The sequence below is a fragment of the Mus pahari genome, chromosome 6 (genome assembly GCF_900095145.1).
Source record: "Mus pahari chromosome 6, PAHARI_EIJ_v1.1, whole genome shotgun sequence".
Taxonomy (NCBI): Eukaryota; Metazoa; Chordata; class Mammalia; order Rodentia; family Muridae; genus Mus; species Mus pahari.
In genome coordinates, this window is record NC_034595.1 from 99641423 (window position 1) to 99654071 (window position 12649).

Consider the following 12649-nt stretch of genomic DNA (forward strand, 5'->3'; position numbering starts at 1 on the left):
TTTTTTTTTTTTTTAAGTTTATTCATTTTATTTATATGAGTACACTGTCGAGGAAGGCATCAGATCCCATTACAGATGGTTGTGAGCTGCCATGTGGTTGCTGGGATTTGAACTCAGGACCTCTGGAACTCTTACCTGCTGAGCCATCTTGCCAGCCCCCCAAATTGTTTTTTTTTTTTTTTTTTTTTTTTTTTGAGACAAAGTCTCTCACTGAACCTGGAACTTACCTATTTAGATAGTCTGATCAGTTAGCAAACTGTGAGGATCCTCCTGCTTCTGCCTCCTGAATGCTGGGATTACAGGAACGAGTAACAGCGTGGGGGAGACGTGCTCCAGAGTGCACACACGGGATGGGGGGTGGGGGTAGGGGGATGGAGGGCGGATTGCTATAGCATGGGGCTTTTAAAAACATTTATTTGTATGGGTTTTTGCTTGTTTGTTTGTTTGTTTTGTTTTGTTTTGTTTTTCAGAGATGGGGTTTCTCTGTGTAGTTCTGATTGTCTTGGAACTCACTCTGTAGACCAGGCTGGCCTCAAACTCAGAAATCTGCCTGCCTCTGCCTTCCAAGTGCTGGGATCAAAGGTGTGCGCCACCACTGCCAGGCTTGTTAGGTTTTTGAGACAGGTTTCTCTGTGTAGCCCTGGCCATCTGGAACTTATTCTGTAGACCAGGCTGGCCTGGAAACTCAGAGGAACTGGAGTTTGCCTGCCTCTGCCTCGGAGTGATGGGATAAAAGGTGTGCGCCACCACAACCCAGCTTTCGTTTGTTTGTTTGTTTGTTTTGCTTGCATACATGTCTCCGTACTATATGTGTACCTGGTGCGCATGAAGCCTGAAGAGGGTTTCTGATGACCTGGAACTGGGGTTACAGACAGTTGTGAGCTGCCATGTGGGTGCTGGAACCATCTCTTCACTCTGCAGCTTTTTCTTTCCAACAAGGGATCTGGAGATCTGAACTCCGGTCCTTGTATTCTGTGTAGCAACCACTTTACTGACTGGCCTCTCTTCTAGTCATTTACTTTTATTCTGAGACAGGGTCTTATGTGGAGCTTCGGTTGGTCTTAAACTTCCTCTGTCACCCTGGTACTGGGTTGTCAGGCATGTGTCTGCCACTTCTCTGAATGGTACCAGAGGTTTTGATTTTGTTTGTTTTGTTTTGTGAGATGGTCAGAGACTCACTTGGTCCAGGCTGCCCTTGAACTCACCACCTAGTCAAAGGTCACATCAAATTTCTGATCCTTCTGCCTCTAGCCCACAAGTGCTGGGATTACAGGCATGTGCCACCACATCTAGTTTATGAAGTACTGGGGATCCAACTGGGGGCTTCATGTATGTTGGGCAAACACTCTTCCCACTGAACTACATCACTACCTAGTTCCCACCTCAGTCACTTTCCCCCCAATCTGGAACATAAGGGTTTCAGAGTCTGCCACAGACTCTGGGACATGTGGAGGCTCAGGTGAAGGCCTGCTACAGGATGCCCCATTTCCATTTTGGTGTGTCCTGCCATCTCTGTGTGGGCTCCAGTTCCTCAGGTCAGTCAGTGCCTCAGACCCCTTAGCCCAAGGCTTTGCAGTGCGTCCTGTATCCACGGGGATGCCAGGTAAACACCTTGTGTGCGAATGCCACACGAGATGCTGCGACCCTGTCTTGAAGCAGGGGGTTTTTGGTGAAAGCTGGGCTACCAGAAAACCTGGTATTCACACGTGCAAAACCACCAGGAGCAAAACCCATTCGAATCCAGCACGAGGAAATACACATAATTCACAAATGATGTCAATCACTTTCATCTCAGACTTCCTAACTGTCCTCAATAGAAGACAGACGGAAAGGAGATTGAACTCAGATGTTAATGGTGCAAGAATGCCCTGTTACCAGGATATGATGTCTCGGTGCTGCATAAAAATGTAATTATATTCAGAACTATATTTAAAGATTAAAAGGGGGACTGCCTACCACATCTAGCCCCAAATTCGGAATTAGAAACAAAGACAAAGCCAGGATGGGCTTGGGGGGGCCGGGAGGGGCGTTAGGACGGGTCATGTTCTAACCCGTCTGCTAAAAATGGAAATATTTCTCAAAAGTTTTTACATGTTTCGGCGCTTTTGTTTTAAGAGATTCCTGCGGCACTGATATTGATTTTTGAAAGGGAGGGTTGGAAGGCTACCCGGCCAGTGTGCAGTAAACGCTCAGAGGCTACCAGATGGGGGTCTCTCCAGCAGCCTGTGAGCGGAGATAAGAGACTTCTAGGGAATCTCTGGGAGGGCAGGTGGGCTCAGTGGGAGGTGCCGAGCGTGAGATGGACGTTGTCCTGGCCTCTGAAGGGTAGGTAGGTTCTTCACAGGGAGATAATGAATAAAATGCCAAAATAGCAACAGCAATAAAAACATTTTAGGAAGATTTTTTTTTTCCTCCCCGGGAAGATTTACACTGGGAAAGAATGTTCCCTTTCTGGTTTTATTAATTTCATATCAGCAGCCGGAATGAATCTCTCTCCTCCTTGGTCCCCAGCGCACCTCCTCTGATCCTCCCCTGCAGTTTCTAGGGCTTTCTATTCTTTTTATAGTCTCTGCGTTCCTGACTTTCCCTGCAGTCTGGGAGCCTAGAGATCAGGAGCTGCTGTGTCTCCGGTAGTTTTTCTTCTCCGGCTTTCTCCATCTTGCCTTTAGTCACCACGTAGTGAGAGCTTGTCAGACCCAGTTTTCACCAGGAATTTTCACAGAATGCTTTTCTTTTGTCAACATGTGATTCGTGAGTTAGAATGTGGATGGACTGTCCAAATGCCTGCGGCTATCCTTTTCTATTTCTTCTTCCTCCTCTTCCTCTTCCTCTTTTGTGTGAACGCTTGTTTTGCCTGCACGTGTATCTATGTACCGTGTTTGTGCCTGGGACCCTCAAAGTTAAAGAGGTCACCAGATCCCCTGGAACTTACAAACTACAAGTGGTTGTGACATACCACGTGGGTGCTGGGAACTGAACCCAGGTCCTCTGAAAGAGCAGCAAGTGCCTTAACTACCAGGCTGTCCCTTCAGGCCCAGGTTACAGGATTTTTTTTTTTTTTAAGTTTCCCTCTTCCCCTGACAAAACCAAAACCTAAACCAAACCAGTGTTTAAAAGCAGCCTAACCGTTTCAGAGACAGCTCTTGAGAGCAGTGGAGTGAGTGGAGTAACCCCAGAAAAGAAAGTCGATGGTAGGGCTGGTGAGATGGCTCAGTGGGTAAGAGCACCCGACTGTTCTTCTGAAGGTCCCGAGTTCAAATCCCAGCAACCACATGGTGGTTCATAACCATCCGTAACAAGATCTGACACCCTCTTCTGGAGTGTCTGAAGACAGCTACAGTGTACGTACATATAATAAATAAATAAATCTTTAAAAAAAAAAAAAAAGAAAGAAAGTCGATGGTAGTGGGGGGTGTGGCTACAGTCATCTTCACCTTCTGAGAGATGAATGCTAGGAAAATGGCTCAGCAGGTAAAGGTGCTTGCTGCCTAGCCTGATGGCTCGAGTTTGAATCCCCGCACCCGCATAGCAGAATGGAAGAAGTAACTCAGGCCATTTGTCTTCTGATCGCTCGTGGAGACGTACACAGTGTAGCATGTGTGCTTCCCGGTAATAATACTTTTTTTTAAAAAAATATTTATTTATTTATTTTATGGAAGCACACTGTGACTGTCTTTAGACACACCAGAAGAGGGCGTCAGATTCCATTACAGATGGTTATGAGCCACCATGTGGTTGCTGGGAATTGAACTCAGGACCTCTTGAAGAGCATCCAGTGCTCTTAACCGCTGAGCCATCTCTCCAGCCCGTAATAATACTTTTAAATATGTGAATGAGAGGACCTGGAGGGAAGTGTCCATGGGGTCAGGTAAGGCATATAAACCAGTGAGGGTCTGGACTCCCAGGGCCCAGGACAAGGGCGATATGGTATGGGTGGAGGCAGCAGGAGCCACCAGACTTCCTCAGAAGAGACAGGCTGACTTCTCTGGAGATGCGGCTGAGAGGTTCCTTCTAAGGGCGTAGACCACGATGCCATGTCTGTTCATTTTTCCATGTGACGCTGATTACAGAAAGTGTTCTCTAAGAGCTGGGTGTGGTGCTGCATGCCTGTGACCTCAGCTTTGGGGTCCAAGAGAGGAGGAAGGATGGTGAGGTCGAGAACAGCCTGGGCTACATATGGAAATCCTGTCACAAATAACAATACAACAAAATCGCTACAAACTCTCACCGTTTTAACCACCCTACAGCCTGAAGCAAGAATGTTGAATGACTTTATACTAGGCCTACAGATTAGGAGTTGCTACTTGGATGTTGTCCAGGGGATGCTACTGGCATCCAGTACCCAGAGGCCAGGGATGCTGCTAATCATCTGAAAATGTGCAAGATGCCCCACCCCACAGGACAACATGGTCTGGTCTAGAACATCAACAGTATTTGGAATGGCTAACCTGAGAATGAGTGGACAGGGAACATTACCTGATTGGTTCCTGGGCTGGGCCAATCAGTGTATTAGGCCTGTGAGAGTCAGCTGCGAGACAGCTCCTATCTCAGGGCTTCCGCTCTTCCCCGGAAGGGGATGGATGCTCACGGCCTGGCCTTTGTGGCTGGCCCCGGGAAGACTTTCACCTCCTCAGGGGGAAGGCTGACCTCTGACCTCTGCTTTCCATTTTGACAGGATCAAGGGAAGAGTCACTTTTCTCAACAGTCACAACAAGGACTACTCTTCTCGCCCTGTCCCCTGCACTGGAGACTACACAGGCAGCAGAAACGCCATCTGCTGCCTCTCCCCCGCTCCAGACCCCACGGATGGCCGCCCTGGAGGAGCCCCCTCAGCATTTTGTGCGCCAGCCTGCTAAAGAGTCCACCAAGGCAAATCCACAGTTGTGTCCTCTGTGTGACGTTCCCCAGCCAAGAGTCCGGTCCCCAGGAGGCAGGGACAGCCCCAACTCATCCTAAGCCCTTTCTTACTCCACCAGCCAGCCATTCAAGGGCAATGACACTGCCGCCCTCTCCAGCCACTCCCCATTAGTCACACTTCTTTCTTAAATTCAGAATGGTCCCCAGGGAATGTGGGGACCTAGAGAGCTCCCGCCTAAGGGCAGACCCTTTCACCTGTCTTCTCTGGCTCTCAGCCCTGCTGTATCTTGAAGTGTGATCTGAGGAAGCGGCAGTGAAGACAGCAGTTGTATCCACAGACACAGGTCAGGAACCGAGGAGCGCCTGGTGGCAGGAATCCCGGAGGAGGCAGGGCTAAGAGCCCAGCCTGAGGCTACCGGGACCCATATCCATTTCTGGGCTGAGGTCTGCAGTGTGGCCAGGGAGGGCCTTAGGCTTTTATTTCTGATGCCTTTTCTCTCTCTGCAGCAGGAACTGGCAGCAGCATTTATGCAAATAACCCGACCTGCAGGAGGAAGCTGGGAGTCAACGGCTTCCCCCTCCTCCAGTGCAATACAGGAGCACCAAGGTCCTCAGACTCCTCCAGAGAAAGCAGGCTTAAGTCCACTTCCCCAGACTCTGGCTACACTCTCCTCAGAACACACTGACGTTTCCCAGGCTGGCCCTGGCCCCTCACATTCGGTTATCCTGGCTCCCAATTCTCTGAGCACACATTTGTCTTCAGAAATCCCCTCTTCTCCATGGCCTTCCTGGCCATCTGATGAGCCCCCAGTGCTCCTGAGTTCTGAACCATCTGTTAGGCTAACTGAAGTTCCAAGGGGCATGAGAGCTAGTCAGGACTCTGTTCAGCCATCAGGAAGCCCCTTCCCACTGGGAGAATTGTCAAGCAAGACTGTGAATTCAACAGAGTCCAGCGAGTCCATCCCGAGGGAGCCTGCCCACATCAGAGAGGAGTTTCTGCCATTCACAAAATCCTTCATGAACAGCCTGACTGAAGAGGGGTTGATTTTCCACCATGACCCTAAGAGACCTCAGGAGAGACCCATAGTCATGGCTGAGGAATCTCTGCAGAATGACCATGATCCCTCTGGAGAGGAGACCAGACACTACCTCGACCTGTCAACCTCAGAACCAAGCCAGGAAATGAAAGAGCTGGGTGTGGATGCCACATTCACCACCTCGAGAAGGAGGCAGCCAGATGCCAGGGTCTATCTGGGGACCTCAAGTCCAGAGCTCACTGGGAGGCCCAGGGTGGACCCAGCAGCTCTCCAGACAACACTTCCGGAGGGCCTTCTGGCTTCCAGTCCTGAGAAGCCTGCAGCCCCTTCTGAGGAAGGAACAGATAGAGCCCTACAGCTAGAGTCAGCACCTTCGTGGCCTGAGGGCTGGCATGATCTGGGGGCTGCACACACAGCCAGGCCCCTGTCTTCACATACCCAAAGCCCTCTGGTTCCTACAGTAGCCATGTTTCCCCGCTCCGGTGAGCCTGGAAACACCCTCCCTGGGGGTCAGGGGTCAGTGGGATCCAGGTTGGCCCCCACAGCTGATAGCCATCCGTCTCCTGAACTTTAGGACACGCAGAGGGGTGCTTTGAGAGGCCCCTGCACTGGAGACTTCAGGGCTGTGTCATAGGAGTGTCCAGGGAGGGGAGGGCCAGAGGAAAGGGAGGGCATGGTTTGATATGCTCACACTTCCCTTCAGGAAGCCGGCTGGGACAGGACAAGAGCCCTCAGCTTCCTTGAGCTGGTCCAGCTGTGTTTTACATCTTTCTCTGTTAGATCTGGGAAGGGTGCTGGCCCTATAGCTGGGCCCACCCATGTCTAGGGCTCTGGTTTCTACTCTAGTTCTACAACCTTAGCAGGGCACTAGCCTTTCTGAGCCTTAGTTTCCCCATCCATGAATGGCAACGATAGTAACTCCTTCATAGTGGGTTTATTGATGGTGGTGGTGGGGCGGTTCGTGAACAAGGATCACATAAAGTGTGGAGCCCTGCCCAAGCGTGCCGGGAACCCCAGGGGAGGGGGACGGAGTGACAGTGCTTTGCTTTCTGTCCATCATATCCCGTGGTTTCTATGGCAGCAGCTGGTTCCTTCCCCTCTGGCTTGGCTAGACCCACTGACCTGCAGTGACCCAGAGCTCCCAAACTCTGTGGCCCAGAAGCCCAGCGGTGGCCAGGCACGGTGACCTGGGCCGGAATCCCACTCAGTGCTTCCTTGAGAGGGCAGTGCCTTGCCCTCCCCAACCCCCACCCCACCCCCGGGCCGACCTGTGGCTGGAAGTGGGATTTGAAATGCAGCCAAGGAGAGGGGGCCCAGCAGCAATGCCAGCCCGGAATGCGAGCTAAATAAATAAATAAATAATCAGGGTTGTCTTGGCTGATAAACGGTCCCTACCTCGAAGATGACTTCTCCCCGTGCGTGCCCCCCTTCTTCCTCTTTCTCCGGGCAGATCCATCCCAGGCAGAGGCTTAATAGCCCCATTTAAGGCCTTTCCCTTTCACCACTGAATTGAGCTGCTTCTGCCATTACAAGGTTTTCAGCTTCTCTCTGAAATCAAATTACTGACTCCATTTAATTTTTTAAAAGCTCAGATGATTTCCCTTCTTGAATCCGAACAGTGACTCCAAGGCCAGCCCTCTCTCCTGCCTCCCCCACCCCAACCCGTCCCCCAACAGGCACATCCCCTGTGGATAACCACTGCCCAGGGATGGTGGCCCTCATGCCAGGGCAAGCCTGACACCTAGAGGGGGAAGCCCATAGATGGCAGCCCGGGTCCCACATCCTGGACACATGGCTGTGTGGTCTCGGCTTCCCCTGGGAACATAAACTCACAGGAGTCCAGGGAGCCCACGTTGACACACCTTCACACGATAGTGAGATCAGTGGTCAGAGGCCAGCCTGATGCTCTGGGCTCATGGTCATTCTGTAGGGCCCCACCCCTCACTGCCACCATGTGTGTTCAGGACTACATCCCTTGACAGATGTTCATGGAGCTGGTCCTCTGTATGAGGTATGTTCCAGCTTCAGGAGGCCTTCTAGACAGAGAAAAGTCTTTTATTCTTGTGTGTGTGTGTGTGTGTGCGTACGTGTGTATGTGTGTGTGTGTGTGTGTGTGTGTGTGTGTGTTCTAGCAGTGGAGATGTAATAATCACATGAGACAATTCCAGATGTTTCCCAGTGCTCTGAAGAGAACCAAGCATGCATTTGGGTCAAGGGTTGCTTTGAGTGAGAACGTCAGAAGGGACCAAGGAGAAAGAAGGTCAGAGGCAAACTCAGAAAGAGCCCAGGAGTCAGGCGTAAGGTATGGTGTCACAGGCCTGTGAGCCTCCGGATGCTGAGGCAGGAGGCGCTAGAGGCCATCGGAGCTGCAAAATGAAACCGTCTCAAAAAGAAGGTCAGAAATCCCTCCCACTGGGAGAAGGAAAGAGATATCTAGGTGAGGTCATCTAGGCCAAGTGACAGAAATTGCAAGGGTGCCAGGAAGGTCACCAGAGACAGCATTTAAGCGGGATGTTGTGGAAGGCACAGGCCCTGTAGGGTTTGAATGCCTTGAAGGAGACTGAGTTTCCCTCTGACCTCAGGGGGCATCTTATAACATATGCCTTTAGGAGACAAGTGGCCGTACATGGATACTTTACAAAGGGGGCCATGGCTAAATGGTTGGTCAGAAGGACAAGCGTAGGCGCCAAGAGCCTGGAGAGCAGGGGCTAGCCGGTTCAGGACTTGCCTGCTTCCCTAAAAGGAAAGTGACTCCCCAGGTCTCTTCTGCATCACTCAGATCCGTGCAGCCCCTGTGTCCTAAGGATGCATGAGACGTGGCTGGTAGGAGAGGGTTTATGCCTTCCGTCTTCCGTCTCCACCCTGGTACAGTGCTGCCTCGGGGAGTCACTTGTGTCTTCGCTTTCCCTGTCACTCACCCCTCCTCGTCTCCACTTCTTCAAGGCCACCTAGCTTTGGGACATCACAGACCAGGGCATAAGCATATAACCCAGAAGTTCTGTGAACCGTGGGCTCTTTCCCAAGTCCCAAGTGTGTTGTACCAACCTGCACCCTTGGGCACCAGACAAAGGGCATGGAGTTAATGAAGTCATCGGCCCCGAGTGATGATAGACAGAGCTCAGCAAGCAGAGAACTCGCCTAGCGTGAGGCTCAGGGCTTTGATCCCCAGCACACCGGTGGTACACATCTGGAATCCCAGCACACCAGAGGTGGAAGTTCAAGCTCATTCTAAGCTACATGGCACATTCAAGACCAGCTTGACATAGGCAAATAAGACTGTGTCAAAGTAAAATAAAATAAAATAAAATAAAATAAAATGATCACTATGAATGGTCTGGCAATTCACAGGGCGGGAAGCGGCTAGGCCTAGCCTAGCCGGGACTCTGGATGCTCCTCTCAGGCAGAACAAACGAAAGGCAACCCTTTCTTTTCCCTTGGCTAACTTGCCTCACCCTCTCAAAAGTGGGAAGTCTTCTTTAATTAAAAAGCGCTCGGGGTTCCGTGTAGGACTCCTGTTCTCTTTTAAGACCTTACAACGCTGACTCTGTGACCCCCTCCTACTCTTGATGTACCAGGGCCAGAATGGTACCCATGACCAATTCTGGGGCTATGGCAGGCATACTCTCGTGAACATCGCCCCTGCCTTGGGGACATCTAATTTTCCTGCTGAGACCTCCCAGGTCTCGCAGGCATCTGTTTATGTCTGACACATCTGTGTGCCATGACATCTTGGAAAGGGGGGTCCTGTGGGGGTTGGGATTGGGGGGGTCTTAGCCAGTTCAGGCTATTCAATGTGATTAGACATCATTGGGTCCCTTGGGTTGTAATCTTCTCCTCCCCAGTGGCAGAGTCTCAGCCAGCGCGCATACATGCACTGTACTTCTCCTTTGTCTGCCCCGTGCAGCAGTCAACACAGCCAGAAAATCCTGTGTTTGCCTCTGTGAGTACCAAGCCCGTGGCCCTGGACTCTCAGATGTCCTATGCTTCCCGTGATGGCTTCCTGTCACAGCATACCCTTTTAGCGTCGGCTGAAAGTCTCTGTTGGGTATTTGAATCTCACTTAAACTGGAACTGTACTTATCAAGTCAGTAATTCTCCAGATTACCGAGTAACTGAACTCCTGATCCTCTATCTCCGGAGTGCTGGGATTACAGGCATGAATGGCCTTGCCACATGTCACTCACATAAGGCTGGACATGGAACCGGAGGCATCACGCATGCTAGGCAAGAACCCTACCAACTGAACTGTGTCTCAGCCCGATCTCCTCTCCCCAGTTCTCCTCTTTCCTCTTTGGAGACGCAGGGTGAGCCATTCCACACCCCAGCACTGTGCCCTTCACACTCTGGTTCTCAGAATGAGGTCCCCAGCCAGCAATGCCTACATTGCCTGGGAATTCACTAGAAACACTAATTACTAGGGTGTTTTTTGTTTTTGTTGTTTTTGTTTTTTGTTTTGTTTTGTTTTGAGACAGGGTGTCAAGTAGTCCGGGCTGCTCTGGAACCCACTGTGTAGTTGAGGCTGCCCTTGAATTTCTGATCCTCTTGCTTCCTTCTTCCAGTTGTTGAGATTATAGCCATGTCCTACCCTGCTCAGTTTAGATATGCAAATTCTGAAATTTAGAATGTCCCTCAGTTACCAAAGTCTAGCTGGGCCACTGCATTATCGAACGAATTAGACCACACCCCAGATAACAGATCAAGAAATTTAGTCAGTGAGGCCTGATAGTTTGCATCTAACAAGACTTCCAGTGGATTCGGGTGCTCCATTGCACACAAGAAAACAAGAGAGAGAGAGAGAGAGAGAGAGAGAGAGAGAGAGAGAGAGAGAGAGAGAGAGAGAGAGAGAGAGAGAGAGAGAGAGAGAGAGAGAGAGAGAGACTGGTACTCCCTAAGTCAGAGAACTCCCCTGCCTCTAAAATAAAGTGACATTCTGTTTCAAAGTCTTGCCACCGCCATCTGCCTACTGTAAGCAGAACCACCCCTGTGAGGAAGAAAGAAATGATTGTTCCCATTTTATGGATGCAGAAACTGAGGTTCGAAACCTGATCCAAGGTCACATAAATAGCTGGAAAATAGTAACTCAAGGTCTTCATATTCTTAGGCAAGGAATCCTTCCAGCACACCTTGAGTCTTCAGAATTCCTTTAGACCAAAGAAGCAAACCCAGGTCCACTGGCCAGGAAGGAGATCTGCCTTCCAGCTTTCTGCCCAATTTCCAGTTGCAATCACAAGAGAGAACATCCAGGAAGCATAAATTTTGCCTGGCAGTTGAGTAAGAGCTCTGAAAGGAGTTACACGTCAGGGAGATGGGACTTTATTTCTCAATGAAATAGCCTTTTTATGGCTGGAATAAAAGTGCCAGGGGAGCCTGATGCCAGGAAGCAGAAAGCACATTTGATAAACTCCTCCAACCAGGGCGGGGCTGCATGGGAACTCATGGCAGAGCTCCCCACGACACCAGAGCGTGCTTCTCTGTAGATCCGAGTCCTGGGAAAGATCTTGGTTAAAGGTTGGGGGGTCGTGGACAGAGGTCCTTGTGGCCCTTCTGGATGGAGAATGACTGACACTGGACCCCAGAGTCTGCAGCTGGGTCTCCAGTTAAAAGTGGAGATGCAATGTGGAGAGCAGCCAGCAGGGGGCAGCATAACACACTGTTCCAGTCTGACCTGGGGCTGCTACAAGGGTTGGGGGCTTAGGGGTGGGGGGTCCTCTGGGGTACAACCCTCAGAAGAGGTCAGCAGTAACTCTCTCCCCAGGAAGTCTTCCTCCTCCTTTCAACCTTTCTCTTCAGCCTTTTCATATCAAAGAACAGTTCCCCATAAGGTGAGGTAGGACTCCCCTTGTCTTGCCCACTCTCTGGCTGTCTTCTTAAGCTTCGACAAGTTTATCTTTTGACTTGACTAATCCGTTGACTTCCTCCCAATGGGGTCTTTCAGATGGTCTTAGTGTAACTATGTGCAAATGGGCAGAGTTTGTGGGTTGGGATGCACCACCTTCATAGTCCTGGGGAGGCGGGGGGGGGGGAGCGGCGCGAGAAAATCCTGAAGGGCAAAGGAAGCAGGGAAGTCTTTCTGAGTGTGTGTGATTGGCAGGTTTACGGCCTCAGGAAGGTGCGTGGTATTCCGCACAATCAAGTCATTTTTAAAAATAATCTCCCTGCTTAGGTCGAACATGCTGCTAATTGCATTTTAATAAGTCTCTTAAAATCTTGCCATATTTTTTAATATCCTAATATTAGGTAAGTGATTGCGGGGGACACTGGAGGGCACGGGGAGTTTATGTAACAGAGGGAGGGCTCTAGAGAAGCTGGGGGGCTGGGAGTGGCTGCCAAGTGGCCTGTGGTGTGTGTCCCAGAAGGTGTCTGCATTTATGTGTGTGTGGAATACAGGGGGCGTGAGTGCGTGTCTGCCCAGAATGTATCCAGGGCGTGCGTCCTCAAAACCGGCAGTGCTTGCGTGTCTTTCTTTGGCCACTAAATCAAGAATCTACAAAGGAGGCAGACCGAGTACCCCAAACTGGAACACCCGAGTCTGAGAAGACCCCTGACCAGCTTGTCTTTCCCAAGACAAGCGAGACAGAGAACCCAAGCCGCAGGCTTGTGAGGCCAGCCCCAGGCTCTGGCTGTGCCAGCAGGACCTAGCATCCCAGAGTACTGTTCTAACTCTGCCCTGCTCGATAATGTGAGAAGCAGTGGTGGGCAGTTCCCCTGGGGAGCTCCCCACACACCTGGCATTTTTTTTTTTTTTTTTTTTTTTT

The 12649-nt window shown here is 50.7% G+C and overlaps 1 protein-coding gene across 3 annotated transcripts in view; it reads left to right on the plus strand.

Annotated features, from left to right (window-relative positions):
* C6H1orf127 (chromosome 6 C1orf127 homolog) overlaps positions 1–7172 on the plus strand; it is a 32201-nt gene extending 25029 nt beyond the window's left edge. For 2 of the 3 annotated variants that reach the window (XM_029540214.1, XM_029540215.1), the window contains 2 exons: positions 4676–4869; positions 5365–7172. In XM_029540214.1, the coding sequence (XP_029396074.1) occupies positions 4676–4869; positions 5365–6468 (1298 nt within the window). In that variant the 3' untranslated portion in view covers positions 6469–7172. Of the gene's footprint in view, positions 1–2117; positions 2354–4675; positions 4870–5364 lie in introns of those variants that run through there. The other variant, XM_021201325.2, reaches the window with a different exon arrangement.
* The last annotated feature ends 5477 nt before the right edge of the window (positions 7173–12649 follow it).